The sequence below is a fragment of the Neoarius graeffei genome, chromosome 14 (genome assembly GCF_027579695.1).
Source record: "Neoarius graeffei isolate fNeoGra1 chromosome 14, fNeoGra1.pri, whole genome shotgun sequence".
NCBI lineage: Eukaryota > Metazoa > Chordata > Actinopteri > Siluriformes > Ariidae > Neoarius > Neoarius graeffei.
The window spans coordinates 18,866,132-18,888,199 of NC_083582.1; the positions used below are offsets into that span (position 1 = coordinate 18,866,132).

Here is a 22,068-nt window from a genome sequence, read left to right on the forward strand (position 1 = left end):
CATAAATGTTTAATGGCGTGGCACCAGAAATACCTTCTTGGAAAGTAGGTGTGTGAGGGAATAGCAACTATTATGGCATAATGCCATTTTTTTAAAAATTAACACAACACATTAGACTTACTTTTAGGCTAACAATAACAAGAGGTCAATAAAATAAACATGCCTCAGTGCCTTTATTGATTCCTGTCAAAACAAGATGTTGATTTTGATACGTTTTTATATTTTGTCATTATATGTTTTAAAGTTGTAAACTGAGCAATGTATATACAGTACTGTGCAAAAGTCTTAGCCCCCTATTTTTTCATACAAACTTTGTTATAGATTTCTACTTGATGATTTCTACTTTATCGAGTCAAAACATTACACAAACATTTTAGACTCCCAAATGTCCATTTTCCAGCACAAAATTAAATATTACAGGAAAAAAATGTATCTGAGCAGCATATTACATAAGAGACCACTTTTCAGATTAAAGAAGAAAACATAATGAAGGCTACTGGGTTTTGGTGCAAAATTAAGAAGCAAGTATGGCAAAATATCCAGAAGAACTGTAACTGGTTCTGCAAGATGCTCAGTAAAACATACAGCTCATTTCCTTATAAAACTGCACTCATTATACCTGAGACTTTTTTTTTAAGCAAAGGGTTGTCTCACACCAATTATTGATTGGTTTCATTTATTATGGCTTACTGCTTCCTGTTTATAGGTTTTTTTTTTTTTAATGTTGAAACATTTCTTTTTTTTTAAGCCATTTTTGGGCTATAGCATTTCTTTACATGTTCCTAAGACTTTTGCACAGTACTGTATATCAGTACAATATATCCATGAATGCAGGGATTTGTGACCAAACCACAAATATATTTTTTACTTATTTTATTTAGGAAATAAAAATAATTTGTTTTTGTAATGAAATTTTTGGCCATAAGGGGGCAACTGTAATATTATTGTTATTCTGTAGACATAGGACAGTAACTGCACAGAACAGCATAAAGAGCATAACTTAGCATAATGCCACCAATAAGACCAAGTGAACATTAGGTTTTATTTTTGCTCATCCCAGATTGAGACACACAAGCTGATGTTCCGTGAGCAGGCAAAGGCACGGACGGACCATGGCGCCGAGATCATCTCTCTGGAAGAGTCTCCCCAGCAGCTCAGTACTGTTTCCTCCTCTGGCAGCATCAACATGGCTGACCCACCTCAGCTCGCTACCCTTGCAGATGAGGTGAGCGCCTCGTTGGCCAAGCAGGGCTTGTGATCTCTCCACTTGTCCTCTCTCTTCCTAAACCCTCTTGCTACAGTCATTTATGGACATAAGAAAGTCTTCATCTCCCTCATTCCGTTGCTGATGAGTGAGGATCCCATATCACGGAGCTCTCGCTATCACCGTTAAAGTTTTGCAACATCATTTGTATTTGGCCTTATCATGTCCTGAGCATCAGTTGCCCATGACTGCAAAAATAAAAAAATTAAAATAAAAAGTCTCTTTAGCTGTTCAAATGATCAATGATCAATCTCATTCTTTTCCTTTGACATGTCACATTTTCTGTACCTTTTGCTTTAAGTATTTTAAGTGATTGGTCCTAATTTCACAAAATTGGGAAAATATTGGATTTGGACAGTCTGGAAAGCATGGAAAGACCAACTCAAAACTTCTCTTTTTCTTGCTTTGGTGTTGAGAGAATGCTATATGGAAGGTCTTACATTAAATTGGTTCCAAGAAGAGAAAAGCATCTTCATAAAATTGATGCATGAAGCAAGGATTAAAATAGTAATGTGTTTTTAGAAACAGGGTAGGAATGTTTTACTTCAAGAAAAAGCTGAATATCTCTCCAAACATCCATCAAACCATCTATTAGGTTGTGGTTCATCATGCAGGTTGATTGTATCAAAAATAACTCAACAAAATTTGAGATTTCCAAAAATCGAGTGAGATTCGGCGAGCTTCATGTAAATGAAATGTTGTTTGTCAGCCACTTTTCTTACAGTATTATTCTGTGGATATGAGACATATTTGATATGGGAAAAAAGTGTTGAGCCTGCTGGCAGTCTTTTTTTTTTAGTCAGTGCTACATTATAGATGCCTCTCCTATATAACTTCTTCCCTGTTTGCAGCAATGCAGCTTTGGTGATAATAATTCACTCACATTTATATTCCTGAATGCTAACATTAAGCATTTTCATCTTCGCCCAATGTTGAGAATTTAAGTTATTAGTATTTGAACATTTTTTACACAATACAGTATGTCACTGATTTGACTAAAAAAAAATCTGAATGGTTTTTCGAACCATGTTTATCATTACAGTAACAAATAAGCTGCTGTTGGTTATTTAGAACTGTGTGCTTTGGTGATAATTCAGTTGTAGACATGATTTTACGTTTCAATGCTTCATGAAATTGGAGTACATACAAAGAGTGTCTTTAACCCAAAAGTGTTTTGTACCAATTTTGTGCTTTGTTCATGCCCAAACTCTTGTACTGTGAAAAGTTGGTAATTGAACTTTCAGCAAAGTATTTTCCACACTGATGTGCCATCACATTTTACACATTCACTGTCAACATAGTGTTCTTGTATTGTCCTTGAAACCCCAGTTGAATTGCATGGAAGGCACATTGTATACACTCCTGTTTTAAACACCTCAAATCTTAAAAACCCCAGTTTTTACGGCACAGGGTGATTTTGATTTCTATAAAATCAAACTTTCAACCAACAACATTGCTAAAATTCTCCCTTAGTAGCCTAGACTGCATTGTCACAGCACACTCATTGAGCTTCAAAATGTCTATCTATGCTCCTTGCATGCCTCTGCATCACCTCCAGTTTTGAACACCGTTCTTTTTAATGTATATTTTGTAATATGGATTGTGCTTTTTTTTCTGCACCATATAGTAGTAGAAGGGAATATATTATCCAACAGATGACCACACACACACACACACACACACACACACACACACTTTCTTTATGATGGAGGAGCTGTATAGATAGCGGTAGTTATATAATGTATGTGTATTAACATTTACGGTTCATCTATTTGCCAAGGAACATGAGTGCTGAAAAAAATAGCAGAGCAGTTCAGCGGTTGTTGCTCGCACCACAATAATCTGCATGCTGTTATCTGGTCTTTTATGGGATTTTTTTATTTTTATGGATCAACAATGTGTTTTTGAATGTTCTTGGATGGGGTTTGTATACTATATGTGGTAGGTGGGCTACTGGAAGTTTTGCCTTGGGTGAAAGAAGTTGTGTTTCATGTACGAGTGTGGGTCAAGGGAAAGGTACCTCGATCCAGAAGTGACTTCTGGAAAGGCCACCGCTTTGAGTGTAAGTTCGTGTTCCACACTGTAAGCTTGACCTGGTGGGTTTGCCATTTTGCTGTCATTGACGCCATTCACCTAATTCTGCGCTTGTAAATTTTTGCTTGAGAAATGTGATTGTCAATATTGTTCTTGTGTGTTTTAATAATAACTGATTCTTGTTCATGTACATGTGAATTTGGAAATAAAGGCTATAAAAATAGCACTTCTTTTGGCTGATGTTCCTTATAAAATGGCCTTGTTGAGATCAAGAAGTTAAATTACTAATGAATGGGGACTTTATTACAGTACTACATTGGTGCATAACATACAAACAGATGAGAAATGAAGAGAAATACAGTACCAGTGGCTCTGTTATGCTGTTATACATGTATTATGTCACTCTACCCAATGGAGAACGAGTGTTGAATATCTCATCTCATTATCTCTAGCCGCTTTATCCTGTTCTACAGGGTCGCAGGCAAGCTGGAGCCTATCCCAGCTGACTACGGGTGAAAGGCGGGGTACACCCTGGACAAGTTGCCAGGTCATCACAGGGCTGACACATAGACACAGACAACCATTCACACTCACATTCACACCTATGGTCACTTTAGAGTCACCAGTTAACCTAACCTGCATGTCTTTGGACTGTGGGGGAAACCGGAGCACCTGGAGGAAACCCACGCGGACATGGGGTGAACATGCAAACTCCGCACAGAAAGGCCCTCGCCGGCCGTGGGGCTCGAACCCGGACCTTCTTACTGTGAGGCAACAGCGCTAACCACTACACCACCAGCGTTGAATATAGTTTACGATATTGCATGACTGTCAAGACAGTGTCATATGTTGGAGATGTAAAACTTCCATACTAGAGAGTAACTGTGACAATTTGTAAACAAATATGGCCGCCAGGTTTGTATCATTAAATACAGAAAATTTTGAGAGAATTTTGAAAGAGAAATATGCAGTTGAACACCTGAAAGGAATGTGTATGTATAATAATATTGGCTGACTTTTTTTTCATGGTATAGCTATGTGGCAGTGGGGGCGTGGTCAAGCGCCGGTCTGTGACAGGAGGGCGGAGTCAGGGAAGGTAAGTGGCAGAATCACTTCACCTGAGAGCAATTAATCTGTGTTTGTGTGTCTTCCCAGTGACCGCGCCCTATATGAGGAGGGAGAGCGAGAGCGGAAGGAGCTCTTCCCGGAACCAACACTCGTTGTGTGTGTATCTGAGTAAAGTTTATACTGCAAAGTGTGAAAATAAATACTCAATTGGAACCTGATCTCTGTCCTGCCGTCCTCTGTGCTCCACCCACCTGCTCTGAACTGCCACAGTGGTGCCGACTGGGGCTGTGAGGCTGCTGTGCTCCAGATCCCGGGTTTCAGCACCACTGTGGCAGTTCAGAGCAGGTGGGTGGAGCACAGAGGACGGCAGGACAGAGATCAGGTTCCAATTGAGTATTTATTTTCACACTTTGCAGTATAAACTTTACTCAGATACACACACAACGAGTGTTGGTTCCGGGAAGAGCTCCTTCCGCTCTCGCTCTCCCTCCTCATATAGGGCGCGGTCACTGGGAAGACACACAAACACAGGTTAATTGCTCTCAGGTGAAGTGATTCTGCCACTTACCTTCCCTGACTCCGCCCTCCTGTCACAGACCGGCGCTTGACCACGCCCCCGCTGCCACAATCAGATATATTCCATTCAGTTAGACTCATCTTCAACTCATTCAATATCATGCTAGCTGAATGGAATATACCTGATATACCACTCAGTGCCAGCCAATATTATTTAAATATCTACAGTCTGCTGTGTCATGATCTCGGTCTAAGTGAGAAATAATACTGTATTATTAACTGCTGAGAAAATCCTTTAGGCAGAATAGACATAACATAATAGTAAATAGAAGCATGTCATGTCCAATCTATAAATTTTAAAAGTCACCAACTGTTGGCTAAATGAAATAATGATTATCAACTGCATTCTTGGGGACGGGGAGGACCCTGATCTCTCTGATGAAACCTTGAAGATTCTATGTTGAACCACTAAGATAGCCGTTTCCTTTCAAAGTCCAAATTTAGTACTATTAAACATCCAAAGAACACTTGGCGAACCTTTTTTTTTTTCAACCATGGACACCTTCAATGCAAACTGGCAATGACAAGGAGTTAAAAGCCATGAGAGTTTTATGTATCATGATTACCGGGGTATGAGACCATTGGAACCGGAAATGGCATTGAAAGGTTCATCCTGGCGAAATCAATTGCTTGGACTGCATACTGTCTCAGCTGTATGTTACTTTAAATAAAACACATTATTTAATGTGATGTAAAATGTCATAATGCAACCACTGTACCTATTATAACTGGGATTTTTGCCAAATGGAAACTACAGAATTAATATAATATCATACATCAAGTGAAATTATCCTAAAGGACAGCAAGCCAGGCAATTTGCAAATCATTACTTGTTCTTCAAATGCAATTAACTGCACATACCAAAAAAAAAGGGAAGAAACAGCCTGAGCACCATGCAGCCATATTTTATCTGTGTTCATAAATTCTCTATTGTTCCAAGTGACAATCCTGTATTCCAATACTGTTTTTACATACCCTTGTCAACTTATATTTATCATTCATAATTAGGGAACTCTTGTTGCCATTTTTTGGAGCTGTTCCAAAATTTATACAACAGGTTTATGGACACCTGACCATCACACCCATATAGTATCTGGGCCTTCTCCAAGCTGTTGCCACAAATTTCATCATCATCCATCCTCGTCAGCCCTGGTGGAGCATACGTAAGGCCGCAACGAGTTCACGCCACTTCACGTCTTTGGTCACATTTCTGTGCCTCTCCCCATGTTAATTTTAGGTCTTTCAATTCAATTGTTCTCGACCTTGCCCTTTTCCTCCTTCCTGGTGGTGTCCATCTTAAAGCAGTGTAGGATATGCGAGCTGGTGTCATTCTTAGAACAGGACCAAGCTATTTCAGCCTGCGTTTCTTTATCTCCATAACAACGCTGCAGCATCCTGTCTTAATGTATAACTCTCTGTTGGATACCTTTTTTTATGACTCAGACTTTATTGACTTTATTAACTGCCACCTTATTGTGGTGGAGGGGTTTGTGTGCTTGAATGATCCTAGGAGCTATGTTGTCGGGGGCATTATGCCCCTGTTAGGGTTTCCCAAGGCAGACAGGTCCTAGGTGACAGGCCAGACCAAGAGCAGTTCACCAAAAAACCCCTATGGAGAAAAAATCCAGGACCGTGACGTCGCCCGGTAGGACGCAGCCGGGGCCCCACCCTGGAGCCAGGCCCGGGGTTGGGGCTCGTATGCGAGCGCTTGGTGGTCGGGCCTTTGCCCATGGGGCCCGGCCGGGCTCAGCCCGAAGAGGCGACGTGGGCCCGACCTCCTGTGGGTTCACCACCCACAGAGGTAGCAGTAGGGGTTTGGTGCAGTGTGGATTGGGTGGCAGTCGAAGGCAGGGGCCTCGACGACCTGACCCCCGGACACAGCGGCTGGCTGTTGGGACATGGAATGTCACTTCGCTGGGGGGGAAGGAGCCTGAGCTTGTGCGGGAGGTTGAGAGGTACCGGCTAGAGATAGTCGGGCTCACCTCCACGCACAGCTTGGGCTCTGGAACCCAGCTCCTCGAGAGGGGCTGGACTTTCCACTTCTCTGGAGTCGCCCATGGTGAGCGGCGGCGGGCTGGTGTGGGCTTCCTTATAGCTCCCCAGCTCAGCCGCCATGTGTTGGAGTTTACCCCAGTGAACGAGAGGGTCGCCTCTCTGCGCCTTCGGATTGGGGAGAGGGCTCTTGCTGTTGTTTGTGCCTACGGGCCAAATAGCAGTATAGAGTATCCGGCCTTCTTGGAGTCCCTGGGAGAGGTACTGAGGGGTGCTCAGACTGGGGACTCCATTGTGCTACTGGGGGACTTCAATGCTCACGTGGGCGATGACAGTGACACCTGGAGGGGCGTGGTTGGGAGGAACGGCCTCCCCGATCTGAACCCGAGTGGTGTTTTGTTATTGGACTTCTGTGCTAGTCACAGTTTGTCCATAACGAACACCATGTTCGAGCATAGGGGTGTCCATAAGTGCACGTGGCACCAGGACACCTTAGGTCGGAGGTCGATGATCGACTTTGTAGTCGTGTCATCTGATCTCCGACCCTATGTCTTGGACACTCGGGTGAAGAGAGGGGCTGAGTTGTCAACTGATCACCACCTGGTGGTGAGTTGGATCCGCTGGCGGAGGAGGAAGCTGGACAGACCTGGCAGGCCCAAACGTATGGTGAGGGTCTGCTGGGAACGTCTGGCCGAGCACTCTGTTGGGGAGGTCTTTAACTCCCACCTCCGGGAGAGCTTTTCCCAGCTTCCGAGGGAGGCGGGGGACATTGAGTCTGAGTGGACCATGTTCTCTACCTCCATTGTGGACGCAGCTGTTCGGAGCTGTGGCCGCAAGGTCTCCGGTGCCTGTCGTGGCGGCAATCCCCGAACCCGGTGGTGGACACCGGAAGTAAGGGATGCCGTCAAGCTGAAGAAGGAGTCCTATCGGGCCATGTTGACCTCCGGGACTCCTGAGGCAGCCGACGGGTATCGGCAGGCCAGGCGTGCTGCAGCTCGGGCAGTTGCGGAGGCAAAAACTCGGAACTGGGAGGAGTTCGGGGAGGCCATGGAGAAGGACTATCGGTCGGCCTCGAAGAAATTCTGGCAAACCGTCCGGCGCCTCAGGAGGGGGAAGCAGTACTCTGCCAACACTGTTTACAGTGCGGGTGGGGAGCTGTTGACCTCGACTGGGGACATTGTCGGGCGGTGGAAGGAATACTTTGAGGATCTCCTCAATCCCACCGTCATGTCTTCCACTGAGGAGACTGAGGCTGATGACTCAGAGGTGGACTCGTCCATTACCCAAGCCGAAGTCACTGAGGTGGTTTGCAAGCTCCTCGGTGGCAAGGCACCGGGGGTGGATGAGATCCGCCCTGAGTATCTCAAGTCTCTGGATGTTGTGGGGCTGTCTTGGTTGACACGCCTCTGCAACATCGCGTGGCGGTCGGGGACAGTGCCTCTGGAGTGGCAGACTGGGGTGGTGGTCCCTCTTTTTAAGAAAGGGGACCGGAGAGTGTGCTCCAATTATAGGGGAATCACACTTCTCAGCCTCCCAGGAAAAGTTTACTCCAGGGTACTGGAGAGGAGAATTCGACCGATAGTCGAACCTCGGATCCAGGAGGAACAATGCGGTTTTCGTCCTGGTCGCGGAACACTGGACCAGCTCTATACCCTTCATAGGGTGCTCGAGGGTTCATGGGAGTTTGCCCAACCAGTCCACATGTGCTTTGTGGATCTGGAGAAGGCATTCGACCGTGTCCCCTGTGGTATTCTGTGGGGGGTGCTTCGGGAGTATGGGGTTCGGGGCTCTTTGCTAAGGGCTGTCCGGTCCCTGTACGAACGGAGCAGGAGTCTGGTTCGCATTGCCGGCAGTAAGTCAGACCTGTTCCCAGTGCATGTTGGACTCCGTCAGGGCTGCCCTTTGTCACCGGTTCTGTTCATAATTTTTATGGACAGAATTTCTAGGCGCAGCCAGGGGCCGGAAGGAATCCTGTTTGGGAACCACAGGATTTCATCTCTGCTTTTTGCGGATGATGTTGTCCTGTTGGCTTCTTCAAACCAGGACCTTCAGCATGTACTGGGGCGGTTTGCAGTCGAGTGTGAAGCGGCTGGGATGAGAATCAGCACCTCCAAGTCCGAGGCCATGGTTCTCGACCGGAAAAGGGTGGCTTGCCCTCTCCAGGTTGGTGGAGAAGTCCTGCCTCAAGTGGAGGAGTTTAAGTATCTCGGGATCTTGTTCACGAGTGAGGGAAGGATGGAGCGTGAGATCGACAGGCGGATCGGTGCAGCCTCCGCAGTGATGCGGTCGCTTTACTGGTCCGTCGTGGTGAAGAAGGAGCTGAGCCAAAAGGCGAAGCTCTCAATTTACCGGTCGATCTACGTTCCGACTCTCACCTATGGTCATGAGCTTTGGGTAATGACAGAAAGAAAAAGATCGCGGATACAAGCGGCTGAAATGAGTTTCCTTCGCAGGGTGGCTGGGCGCTCCCTTAGAGATAGGGTGAGAAGCACAGTCACTCGGGAGGAGCTCGGAGTAGAGCCGCTGCTCCTCCACATCGAGAGGAACCAGCTGAGGTGGCTCGGGCATCTTTTTCGGATGCCTCCTGGACGCCTCCCTGGGGAGGTGTTCCAGGCATGTCCCCCCGGGAGGAGGCCCCGGGGAAGACCCAGGACACGCTGGAGGGACTATGTCTCTCGGCTGGCCTGGGAACGCCTCGGTGTTCTTCCCGAGGAGCTGGCCGAGGTGTCTGGGGAAAGGGAAGTTTGGGCTTCCATGCTTAGACTGCTGCCTCCGCGACCCGGTCCTGGATAAGCGGAAGAAGACGAGACGAGACGAGACTTTATTGAGTTTTAATTTTTACAACACCAAACTAAGAACATACATTGGAGGAGTATGACAACCACTCCAAAAAAGGCATGATAAAATATCACATAAGGATAATAAAATACAATAAAATAAATAAAAATAAATAAAATAAACAGTCCATGACAAGAAACTTTAGTCCATGCACGACATGTTAAGCAATCTTTCCAGGAAACTACCACAACATTGCTGCGTGTCCATTCATTGTCCCATGTGATGTTCAGTGTCCACAGGTAGTCTTCCAGTAAACAGATCCCTGTATTGCATCCAGTCCATCTCCATCCTCATTTCCGTGACAGTCCCCCAAGAACAGGCTACAGTGATCAGAGTGTACGCACATACAACCCTGATTCCAAAAAAGTTGGGACAAAGTTCAAATTGTAAATAAAAACGGAATGCAATGATGTGGAAGTTTCAAAATTCCATATTTTATTCAGAATGGAACATAGATGACATATCAAATGTTTAAACTAAGAAAATGTATCATTTAAAGATAAAAATTAGGTGATTTTAAATTTCATGACAACAACACATCTCAAAAAAGTTGGGACAAGGCCATGTTTACCACTATGAGACATCCCCTTTTCTCTTTACAACAGTCTGTAAACGACTGGGGACTGAGGAGACAAGTTGCTCAAGTTTAGGAATGTGTGGCAGTTCAGAGCAGGTGGGTGGAGCACAGAGGACGGCAGGACAGAGATCAGGTTCCAATTGAGTATTTATTTTCACACTTTGCAGTATAAACTTTACTCAGACACACACATACACACACAACGAGTGTCGGTTCCGGGAAGAGCTCCTTCCGCTCTCGCTCTCCCTCCTCATATAGGGCGCGGTCACTGGGAAGGCACACAAACACAGGTTAACTGCTCTCAGGTGAAGTGATTCTGCCACTTACCTTCCCTGACTCCGCCCTCCTGTCACAGACCGGCGCTTGACCACGCCCCCGCTACCACAGAATATTAACCCATTCTTGTCTAATGTAGGATTCTAGTTGCTCGACTGTCTTAGGTCTTTTTTGTCGTATCTTCCGTTTTATGATGCGCCAAATGTTTTCTATGGGTGAAAGATCTGGACTGCAGGCTGGCCAGTTCAGTACCCGGACCCTTCTTCTACGCAGCCATGATGCTGTAATTGATGCAGTATGTGGTTTGGCATTGTCATGTTGGAAAATGCAAGGTCTTCCCTGAAAGAGACGTCATCTGGATAGGAGCATATGTTGCTCTAGAACCTGGATATACCTTTCAGCATTGATGGTGTCTTTCCAGATGTGTAAACTGCCCGTGCCACATGCACTAATGCAACCCCATACCATCAGAGATGCAGGCTTCTGAACTGAGCGCCGATAACAACTTGGGTCGTCCTTCTCCTCTTTAGTCCGAATGACACGGCGTCCCTGATTTCCATAAAGAACTTCAAATTTTGATTTGTCTGACCACAGAACAGTTTTCCACTTTGCCACAGTCCATTTTAAATGAGCCTTGGCCCAGAGAAGACGTCTGCGCTTCTGGATCACATTTAGATACGGCTTCTTCTTTGAACTGTAGAGTTTTAGCTGGCAATGGCGGATGGCACGGTGAAATGTGTTTACAGATAATGTTCTCTGGAAATATTCCTGAGCCCATTTTGTGATTTCCAATACAGAAGCATGCCTGTATGTGATGCAGTGCCGTCTAAGGGCCCAAAGATCACGGGCACCCAGTATGGTTTTCCGGCCTTGACCCTTACGCACAGAGATTCTTCCAGATTCTCTGAATCTTTTGATGATATTATGCACTGTAGATGATGATATGTTCAAACTCTTTGCAATTTTACACTGTCAAACTCCTTTCTGATATTGCTCCACTATTTGTCAGTGCAGAATTAGGGGGATTGCTGATCCTCTTCCCATCTTTACTTCTGAGAGCCGCTGCTGCTCCAAGATGCTCTTTTTATACCCAGTCATGTTAATGACCTATTGCCAGTTGACCTAATAAGTTGCAATTTGGTCCTCCAGCTGTTCCTTTTTTGTACCTTTAACTTTTCCAGTCTCTTATTGCCCCTGTCCCAACTTTTTTGAGATGTGTTGCTGTCATGAACTTTCAAATGAGCCAATATTTGGCAGGAAATTTCAAAATGTCTCACTTTCGACATTTGATATGTTGTCTATGTTCTATTGTGAATACAATATCAGTTTTTGAGATTTGTAAATTATTGCATTCTGTTTTTATTTACAATTTGTACTTTGTCCCAACTTTTTTGGAATCGGCGTTGTACCTTTTAGCTACCATGTAAAGAATATAATCTTAAGAACATTCCCCATTTTTCATTATACAACATCGTTCTGTAGTAAGACTCTGATATGGGTGGAGCACAGAAGCACGGCATGCGGTTGTTTACATTTACAGTGTTTCTTTTATTTTTGCTTTTCAGCATAGGGCTCAAAACCTCTCACTTTCTCACGCGCGCGCACACACACACAGGCTATCATCAAGCCCTTGGTGCCGTCCTCCCCTTCTCACTCTCCTTTTATCGGGCGCAGTCACTGAAGGAGACACACAAACACACGTTAATTGATAACAGGTGTAGTGACATGACCACTCACCTTCCCTGACTCCATTCACAGACCGACGCTTGGCCACGCCCCCGCTGCCACATACCCCCACCGCCCGACTCAGGCTAGGAACTCTTTTTCAATCGTGCTGTACCTGCCTTCCCACATCGACAGCTTCCGGCTAATGTACAGCATGGGACGCTCCTCCCCCTCCACCTCCTGGGACAGAATGGCCCCCAGCCCTCTGTCCGATGCGTCCATCTGCAAAATAAAGGGGAGAGAAAAGTCAGAGGAGTGTAACAGTGGCCCCCCACGCAATGCAGCCTTTACCTTAGAGAAAGTCTGTTGGCATTGCTCCGTCCACTGGACCGGATCTGGTGCTCCCTTTTTAGTGAGATCAGTCAGCGGGCTGGTGACGTCTGAATAATTAGGTATGAACCTCCGATAGTAGCCAGCCAGCCCCAGGAACTGTCTCACCCCCTTTTTGGTCTTGGGCCTTGGGCAGGCCACAATCGCTGCCGTCTTATTAATTTGGGGACGCACCTGCCCACGGCCCAAGTGGAAACCCAGATACTGTACTTCCACCCGCCCAATCGCACATTTCTTTGGGTTGACTGTGAGACCAGCCCGCCTCAGCGACTTTAGGATGGCCCTAAGGTGTTCAAGGTGCCGCGGCCAGTCATTACCGTAGATGATAATGTCATCCAGATACGCGGCTGCGTAGGTGGCGTGGGGGCAGAGGACCCTGTCCATAAGCCGCTGGAATGTAGCGGGTGACCCAAACAGCCCAAAAGGAAGTGTGACAAATTGGTGTAAGCCAAACGGTGTGGAAAAGGCCGTTTTCTCTTGGGACAGAGGAGTCAAGGGGATCTGCCAATATCCCTTCGTTAAATCATCAATGCAAGGCATTGGGTATGCGTCAAATTTAGACACCGTGTTGACTCTCCTATAGCTCACACAGAACCGGACCGACCCATCGGTCTTGGGGACCAGGACCACTGGGCTGCTCCAGTCACTGTGGGACTCCTCGATTATGCCCATTTCGAGCATGGCTTCAAGTTCATCCCGGACCACCTTTTTTTGTGTTCGGGCAGACGGTAAGGGCGGCTATGCACTACCACCCCTGGGGGCGTCTCAATGTGGTGTTCTATGAGGTGGGTGCAGCCAGGCAGGGGTGAAAACATGTCAGAAAATTCTTTCTGCAACTGGGCTACCTCCGTGAGCTGGGTTGGGGAGAGGTGGTCTCCACAGGGGACCAAAGCTGTGGGCAATGTCAATTTTCTTTTTTGAACCTCTGGCCCCAGCTCTGCCTTCTCCGGAATTACTGACACCAATGCCACGGGGACCTCCTCATTCCAACGTTTTAATAGATTGAGGTGGTAAACTTGCAATGCCCCACCCCTGTCTGTACGTCTCACCTCATAGTCGACGTCCCTGACTCGCCATGTGACCTCGAAGGGCCCTTGCCACTTAGTGACCAATTTGGAGCTCGATGTGGGCAGTAATATGAGTACTTTGTCTCCCGGTGTGAACTCCCTAAGGCGCGTGCCCCTGTTGTACAGTCGGACTTGACGTTCTTGCGCCTGCCACAAATTCTCCTGGGTTAAGTGCGTGAGTGTGTGGAGTTTGGCACGCAGGTCGAGAACATATTGAATTTTGTTCTTACTAGGTGAAGGTCCCTCCTCCCAATTTTCACATAGCACGTCCAAAATGCCACGCAGCTTACGCCCATATAACAATTCAAATGGTGAAAACCCTGTGGAGGCTTGCAGGACCTCTCGTACTGCAAATAACAGAGGCTCGAGCCACTTATCCCAATTATGTGCATCTTCACTTACGAACTTCCAAATTATATTTTTGAGAGTTCGATTGAACCGTTCTACTAAGCCATCCGTTTGTGGGTGATAGATGCTGGTGCGGATAGGCTTAATCCCCAGTAACCCATACAGTTAGCGCAGTGTGCATGACATGAATGTAGTGCCTTGGTCTGTCAGGATTTCTTTTGGAATCCTGACCCCAGAGATAAAGCAGGAGTGTGCTTCTGCTATACTGCGTGCTGAGATATTGCGGAGTGGCACTGCTTCTGGATAACGCGTTGCATAGTCCACCAGGACTAAAATAAAGCGATATCCCCATGCTGACTGATCTAATGGCACGACAAGATCCATCCCAATTCTTTCAAATGGGGTCTCAATTAAAGGGAGAGGGTGCAAAGACGCTTTTGGAGTGGCCGCAGGATTTACCAATTGGCATTCGCGGCACACCGCACACCGCCAACGGACATCCCCGTGAATCCCTGGCCAATAGAACCGGGCCATTATTCAGGCTAGTGTCTTATCCTGGCCCAAGTGTCTGGCCATGGGATTAAAGTGAGCCGCTTGGAATATGAATTCCCGGCGGCTCTTTGGAATTAACAGTTGTGTTACCTTTTCACCAGTTTGAGTGTCCTGCGTCACTCGGTATAGCCTATCCTTAATAATAGCAAAGTAAGGGAAGGCCGGCGTCACATTTGGCTGGAGAATTTGACCACTGATTACTCTCACTTGGTCAAATGCATGCCACAGAGTCCCATCTTGTGACTGCTCTAATGGGAAATCCCCAAGGAAATCCCCGAGAGAGGGATGAGGGACGGGGCACTCCTCACTCTACGTATCGCCCTGAAGCGGTGCTGACGTAGACGGCTCTGTGACAGCTTCTCCTGCCAATGCTACTCCAGGGCTTTCCCTAGCTGAATTACGTCAGGACCCACTCTTCACTATGTGTGTCATTAATTCCTTAAACCCTGGCCAATCAGTCCCCAAAATTAGCGAGTGGGTGAGATGAGGGTTAACCGATGCCTTTACACTATGTTTTTCCCCTCGAAATAGAATGTGGACGGACACCAAAGGGCAGTTGTGAACATCCCCGTCCACACACAACACCTTCACCATTCATGCTCTCCCCAATGCCTCACCTTGCACCAGGCTTTTGTGGATTGAGGTCTGGTTACAGCTGGAATCCACCAAAGCCTGATACATATCCCCTTGGACACTTACCGGTATTCGATATGCTCCGGCCCGATCAAGGGCAGTTTCTGGCACATCAGGGACCCAGACCACTGTGCCCACCTCCATTGTGGAGCACTGATGTTGGAGATGTCCCGGCTCCCTGCAGTGCTAGCACACCAGCCCAGGCTCTTCCTCTGCACCGGTGTTACAGGCATCACTCACCTGAGGGGGAGGAGACACAGACAAGGAAGGGGGAAATGGGAGGACACCACGGGTGTGCCGAGCCAGCTGGGGGGGAGCTGGCCCCCACCTCCACGGTGGGGGAATGGGGGGAGGACAGGAAGCAGAGGGAGAGAGAGAAGAGAGAGGAGAAGAGGAGACACGCCGTCCTGCCATTGGAATGGCCGCCATGTGGTCCTCTGCCAGCTCAATTGCCTGGTCCAGTGACACCGGGTGAGGACACTGGACCCACTCCGCCATTCCTTCCGGAAGTCGCGCGACGAATTGCTCCAGTGTCACCAGGTTGATCACTCCCTCGGCGTCGCGGTCGTCTGCCCTCAGCCACCGCCAGCAGGCGTCCCAGAGTTGCTGCCCAAATGTGAATGGCCGGCCGACCTCATCCAAGCGCAGCGAGCGGAAGCACTGCCGTTGTTGCTCTGGAGACCGGCCGACATGCTGGAGGATGGCTCTTTGAAGGTCCGCGTACACAAGCTGGCTGTCGGCGGGCAGCTGTAGTGTGACCAGTTGCGCCTCGCCCATCAACAGGGGGAGGAGGCGTGCTGCGCGCTGGTCCACCGGCCAACCCCATGCCTCCGCTGCCTGCTTGAAGAGCACGAGGAAGGCTTCCGGGTCATTGTGCGGACCCATCTTCGTTAGGGTGAGATGGGGAGGGTCCGCTCCGGTGGCGGTCGTGGGCCCCGCTGATGTGAGCAGGTGCCGGAATGCCTGGCGGTCCTCCTGTTGGGCCAGCACCAAGGCTTCGAACCGTTGTTCTTGCTCCTTCCAGAGGGCAACCAGTGCTTGGTGCTGGTTCTACTGGGCTATGGCGAGGGCATGGATCAGGTCCTTAAACGGCGAGGACTCCATGGGGCTGTTCCCTTCTGCACTCTTCCCGGGTTTCAGCACCACTGTAGTGAGACTCTGATGTGCGTGGAGCACAGAAGCACGGCAGGCAGTTGTTTGCGTTTACAGTGTTTCTTTTATTTTTGCTTTTCAGCATAGGGCTCAAAACCTCTCACTCTCACGCACGCACACACACACACACAGACGATCATCGAGCCCTCGGCACCGTCCTCCCCTTTTATTGGGCACAGTCACTGAAGGAGACACGCAAACACACATTAATTGATAACAGGTGTAGTGACATGACCACTCACCTTTCCTGACTCCGCCCTCCATTCACAAACCGCCGCTCGGCCACGCCCCCGCTGCCACACGTTCATTATATTATAAGATGTTCTTTCGAAAGCCGCTACTTTGCCTAGCTCTATAAGCCAGTCTTGAAACAGGGGCCCTTCTGCATCTTTCCACTTTCTCGTTATCATCTGTTTGCCAATCATTATACTTGTCTGAATCCAATTGGTTAGGGGTTTTACAATATGGGCCATGGGCCTAGGGTTGCCTAATATGTAAAGACTGGGGCAAAACTCAAAATCCACTCTTATGACCTCAGTGACAGTCTCATGAACTCTTTTCCAAAATGTCTGAATCTTTGGACATGACCATAGGGCATGTGTTAGGGTGCCCAGCTCCCCTTCACACCTCCAGCAGTCTGGCGTTTCCCTTATACCTAACATGAATAGCCTACTTGGGTACCAATAGAATCGATGACAAATTTTGAATTGAATTAATCTTATTTTGATTTCTCTGGAAACTTGTTTAGTGATTCCAACAATTGTATCCCAATCGTTTTCTTCAATTGTTATGTTCAGGTCCCTCTCCCATAAGGTTTTCAGAGCTGTGTTGGACAGAAAACCAGTATTGTTCATAAGCATAGAGTAATAATGGGAAGCCCCATGTCCAATCTCTGCGATGCGCAAAATTTCTTTCATGAGGTCCATGCCCTGAGGTGGTGTGTGTGTAGAGCCAAAAGTAGTAACAAGGAGGTGTCTCAGCTGAAGATATCTCCAAAATTGATTGTTGGCTAGCTTGAATTGTTCAACCAGATTGTCGAATGACTTAAGGACACCATCTTTATAGAGATCACCCAGAGCATGTACCACCTTAGTCACCCACTCCCTCCATATAGGTGGTGATTTATTAATAAGGAGTTTGGGGTTGTCCCACAGGCCAGAGGATAAGCTTAGAAAGGGGTTGATTTTAAATATACGAGACACTTTTTTCCATAGTCCCTGTAAATGAGAGATAATGGGATGGGAACGAGCATTTGGAGGCATTCTTGCTGATAAGAATAGCAATGGAGGTAGGGAAACACACACTGACTGCTCCATTGCATACCAAGGTGGCGCTGTTTCCGGAGGTAATGCCCAGTGTGCCAGGTGCCTCAGGTTGAATGCATAATAATAAAACAATAGACTTGGGAGTCCCAGGCCACCTTTCGCTACCGGCTTCTGCAATTTACACAGATGTAGTCTTGGCCTTTTACCATTCCAAAAAAACTTGTTACAAAGTGCATCAAATTGTTTGAAGTATTTTACAGGGATTTTACAGTGGGAGAGACTGAAGCAGATAATTGACTCTGGCAGAACAATTCATCTTTAAAATATTAACTTTTCCCCATAACGAGAGATAAAGTGGAGACCATCTTTCCAGATCTGTGGAAATTTTTTCTAGGAATGGTTCAAAATTACATTGCACTATTTTGTCTAATTGCCTAGGGCATAATATTCCCAGATACTTTATTCCCTGAGGGGGCCACTGGAATGATCCGGTTTGAAATAATGTTTTAGGGCAATATGTCGTCAAAGGGAAAGCCTCAGATTTCGTCCAATTCACTCTATATCCTGAAAAGCTAGAGAAAGATTTTATAATTTTGAGCACTGCGGGAATAGATTTGCCTGGGTCCATAATGAACATTAAAATATCATCAGCATATAGCATAAGTTGTGTGTGGTCCCTGCAATAGAGACTCCAGGGATATTAGGGTCTTTACAAATTGCTGCAGCTAAAGGCTCCAATGCTAAACAAAACAGTGATGGGGAGAGAGGTGAGCCTTGTTGGGTCCCACGACCTAGCTTGAAATGTGAAGAAATTATGCCATTAGTTTGTACAGCTACTTGAGGCTCATTATATAACAGTTTCACCCACTTTAGACACATCTGCTCAAAACCATAAATCTCCAGCAGTTGAAAAAGGTATTGCCACTCTACGCAATCAAAAGCTTTTTCAGCATCGAGTGAGATGGCTACGGTAGAGGTGTATTGTTGTTCCTAACCACCCACATAACATTAACCAGATGTCAGATGTTATCTGAGGCAAATCTATTACGTATGAACCCGACCTGATCTGGATGCATTAGCGTAGTTATCACACTACTGAGCTGATTTGCAAGGATTTTGGAGAGCATTTTAGTATCTATTGATATTAAAGAAATTGGGCAATAGCTTTTACAGTCTGTGGGCTTTTTGCCTTTCTTTAAGATTAGAGATATTAGAGCCTGAGACAAAGTGGGGGGTAACACTCCTCTTTCAAAAGCTTCATTATACATTTGTAACAAGAGTGGAGTGAGCTCATCCGAAAAGCACTTATAAAATTCTGCCGTCAGCACATCGGGACCTGGTGATTTACCAGACCGCATCGTTCGAATAACTTCCTTTATTTCTTTGGCCGTGATTGCAGCGTCAAGCATCTCACGATGATCTATATTCAAAGCCGGGAGGTCTAACCCTACCAAAAATGAAAGAATGTCTTCCTTTTGGCAAGATGATGTGGAGGTGTACAGTTCCATGTAGAAATCTCTAAAGGCCTCATTTATGTCCGACAATTTTGTCACAAGACCCCCACCTTGAGACTGGACAGCAGTTATCATAGCCCTGGATTCCTGTTGCTTAATATAGCGTGCTAAGAGTTTCCCGGCTTTATCCCCAGACTTGAAATACCTTTGTCTTGCTCTAAACAGTCCAAACTCGACCTTCTGTGATATTATCCGATTATATTCATATTTAAGCTGCGTGACTCTCTAAGTTGTGTGGGGAATAGTGCTGCTTTAATTTGTCTTCTGCCTCTCCCACTTTCCTCTCCAAGTCTGCAAGCTTCCTTGTGTTTTGTTTTTCTTGTGTGACGAAAATTGAATAACATGTCCCATTATAAAAGGCTTTCAAGGCCTCCCAGACTGTACCTACTGATGAGACAGAGGCAATATTTGTTTCAGTGAATAACTCTATTTGTGTTTTCAGCATAGCCTTAAAGGCATCATATTGCAAGAGGGAGGAGTTGAATCTCCATCTTGAGGATTTCGTCACATCATTAATAGGCACCAGGTCAAGCGTCACTCTTGCGTGGTCTGATATTAGTATGTTGTTGGATATCTTTTTAGGCCAAAAGATATTACACATCCTTCTCAAACAACCATTATGGAATGCATCCACCTTAGCCATGTCCTTTTTAACAACTCTCCAGCATTCAGAACCGTATAGCAATACTGATTTTACATTGCTATTGTAAAGTTTTATTTTGGTCTTAAGTCTGTTTTCTTTGGACTTCCAGATGAGGTTAAACCTTATGAATGCACTTCTGGCCTTTCCAAGCCTTATCTTGATATTCTTTCTGGGCCCTTTCATCTTTGCTAATGCAGCTTGCCAAGCAGTGGTGAACCGTTACTATTAGAGCCAGGGGCAGATCCAGGTAAATGGGAAGGGGGGTCAACCCAGTAAGGCCAGGGGTCCAGGGGCTGCCCAAGGCCCCCAGAAGCGCTGCAGTTTTTAAATGCCTGGAGATGCACTTTGAGCTGTCAGAGAGACATGTTGTAAATGAAATCTCTTAAAGAAAATGACCATTTCAAAAAAATGTTTTAAAAGTAGGAACTTTCAAAACCATTTTATTCGTGACTGAAAATGATATTGTCAGAGTTTCAGGTATATGCGTAGATGGTAATATTTATGAAAGTTGCATTGTCATATAATGCATTACCACATGACACAGTACAGTGTAGTACACTGACCACAAAACACCTCAATAAATTTTGAGCATTTGCAATCTGAGCTCCTGCTCAGGACATTCAATGTACATATAAGACAGTGAATATACCCAGGTAAACTGAAGTAATGTAAGTGGCTACTTAAGACAGAGCTTAATACCTGTAACTGTAAACAAAGACTGCAAGAGTTGCATGTCTATAATACAGAGTCAGGAACTGCAATCGGAGCTCCTGAGTCTAATAGACTGAGATTAACTTCCTACATATACAATGATTGTGTGAGTTGCATGTGAATAAGTCCTATAATAAGTCTTAGTTCCCAAGACTCAGGGGATTAATAAAAAGCATCCTTCTTGGGTGCTTTGTAGCACATGTTAATAACTTTGTCATAATCCAGTTTAATGTCTCTGTGGACAAACAGGAGGATTGGAGCATTTAGGTGCTCTTCCAGCATAGTGCTCCTATAAACATTCTTAATATACCTGAGAGGGGAATTCGCTTTTTCAACCCCTGCAGGACAAAGCAGCAACAGATACAAAATCACGTGTATATTTGGGAACATCCTTGCTTTGCACAATCCAACTGCTGTCATAAAAATCAAAGTGAGGCTTACCCCAAAATGGCACATGTACCATGTACATACACAGGGTATAGTACATACAGGGATACCCTATTAATGAATACAGGCAGTCGCCGGACAGCCGACACGTGTGTACGCAGTAAGCCTGCTACAGCATCTTAGCATTTTGGCTTGTGAACATGCGTGTTATACCCCCCAAAAAAAAAAACTTAGCCAAACACCAAAAAAGCAACAAGGCAAAGGATTTTGCAAGGGATTAGCAGCAGGCTGCCAGGTCTCTCCGTTTGTGTGTAGCTGTCGATGTTGATTTTAAAAGTAACTAAGTAAATTACATAGGGAAATGAATACTTAAATATAAGTGAAAAATACTGTGGCAAGTGTGTGTGGAAGAAGAGTCTGGAGACAGAAATCTTAGTTTCTCGGTCATTAGCCTGTGCTACTTGTTCTCAATAGCACTGGCTTGACTGCTTTATTAGCATTCGCTAACACTACTGATGACCGCTACACCGGCTAGAAGGTGACTTCACTGCTGTACCGATGGCGCTGACTTGCAGTTAAGCTAGCGTTGGCCATCGAGAAGGCTTAGGGTGATACATTTTTGTTCCCTCCCACTATAAATCAAAATCTGTTTGGTTAATTCATCTGTCACTTCCTACATAAACATACACTGTCATGGCCTTCTGTCGTGGCAATGAAGTCCTAACCAATGAGTGAGCCAGCTCTAAACTCTTCTCAACCTAGAGACAACAGACAAAAATCTGATTGGATAACTCTATTTTAATGTTTTCAGGACAGTAACCCTTTCATTTCTGAAGCAAATTTTACAGAAAATGAGGCCAAATTAGAAGAGAATAATTATAATGAAATTATGAAAGGAATTAAAGAATGAAAGAAATTAAATATAATATCTGAAATGTTGATATGTTTGGGTCTTCTCTGAAGGCCTAGAAAGCCCTGATGGTTACCCTCTGTTGCCAAGTAAATAAAATCATCTACGGTGTTCAATGTCTCAACATTTTCTAATGACAAGGGAGCACACAGAGTAGAATTAATGTGCATCACCTTGGTTTTATCCTTGTTTCCAAATTGTCAAAT

At 45.8% G+C, this 22,068-nt stretch overlaps 1 protein-coding gene across 5 annotated transcripts in view; it reads left to right on the forward strand.

Annotated features, from left to right (window-relative positions):
• Positions 1-3,503, forward strand: part of mapta (microtubule-associated protein tau a) — a 158,571-nt gene extending 155,068 nt beyond the window's left edge. For 4 of the 5 annotated variants that reach the window (XM_060939388.1, XM_060939387.1, XM_060939391.1 and 1 more), the window contains one exon: positions 1,061-1,149. In XM_060939388.1, coding sequence (XP_060795371.1) covers positions 1,061-1,065 — 5 coding nt within the window. In that variant the 3' untranslated portion in view covers positions 1,066-1,149. Of the gene's footprint in view, positions 1-1,060 lie in introns of all 5 variants that reach the window. The other variant, XM_060939392.1, reaches the window with a different exon arrangement.
• The last annotated feature ends 18,565 nt before the right edge of the window (positions 3,504-22,068 follow it).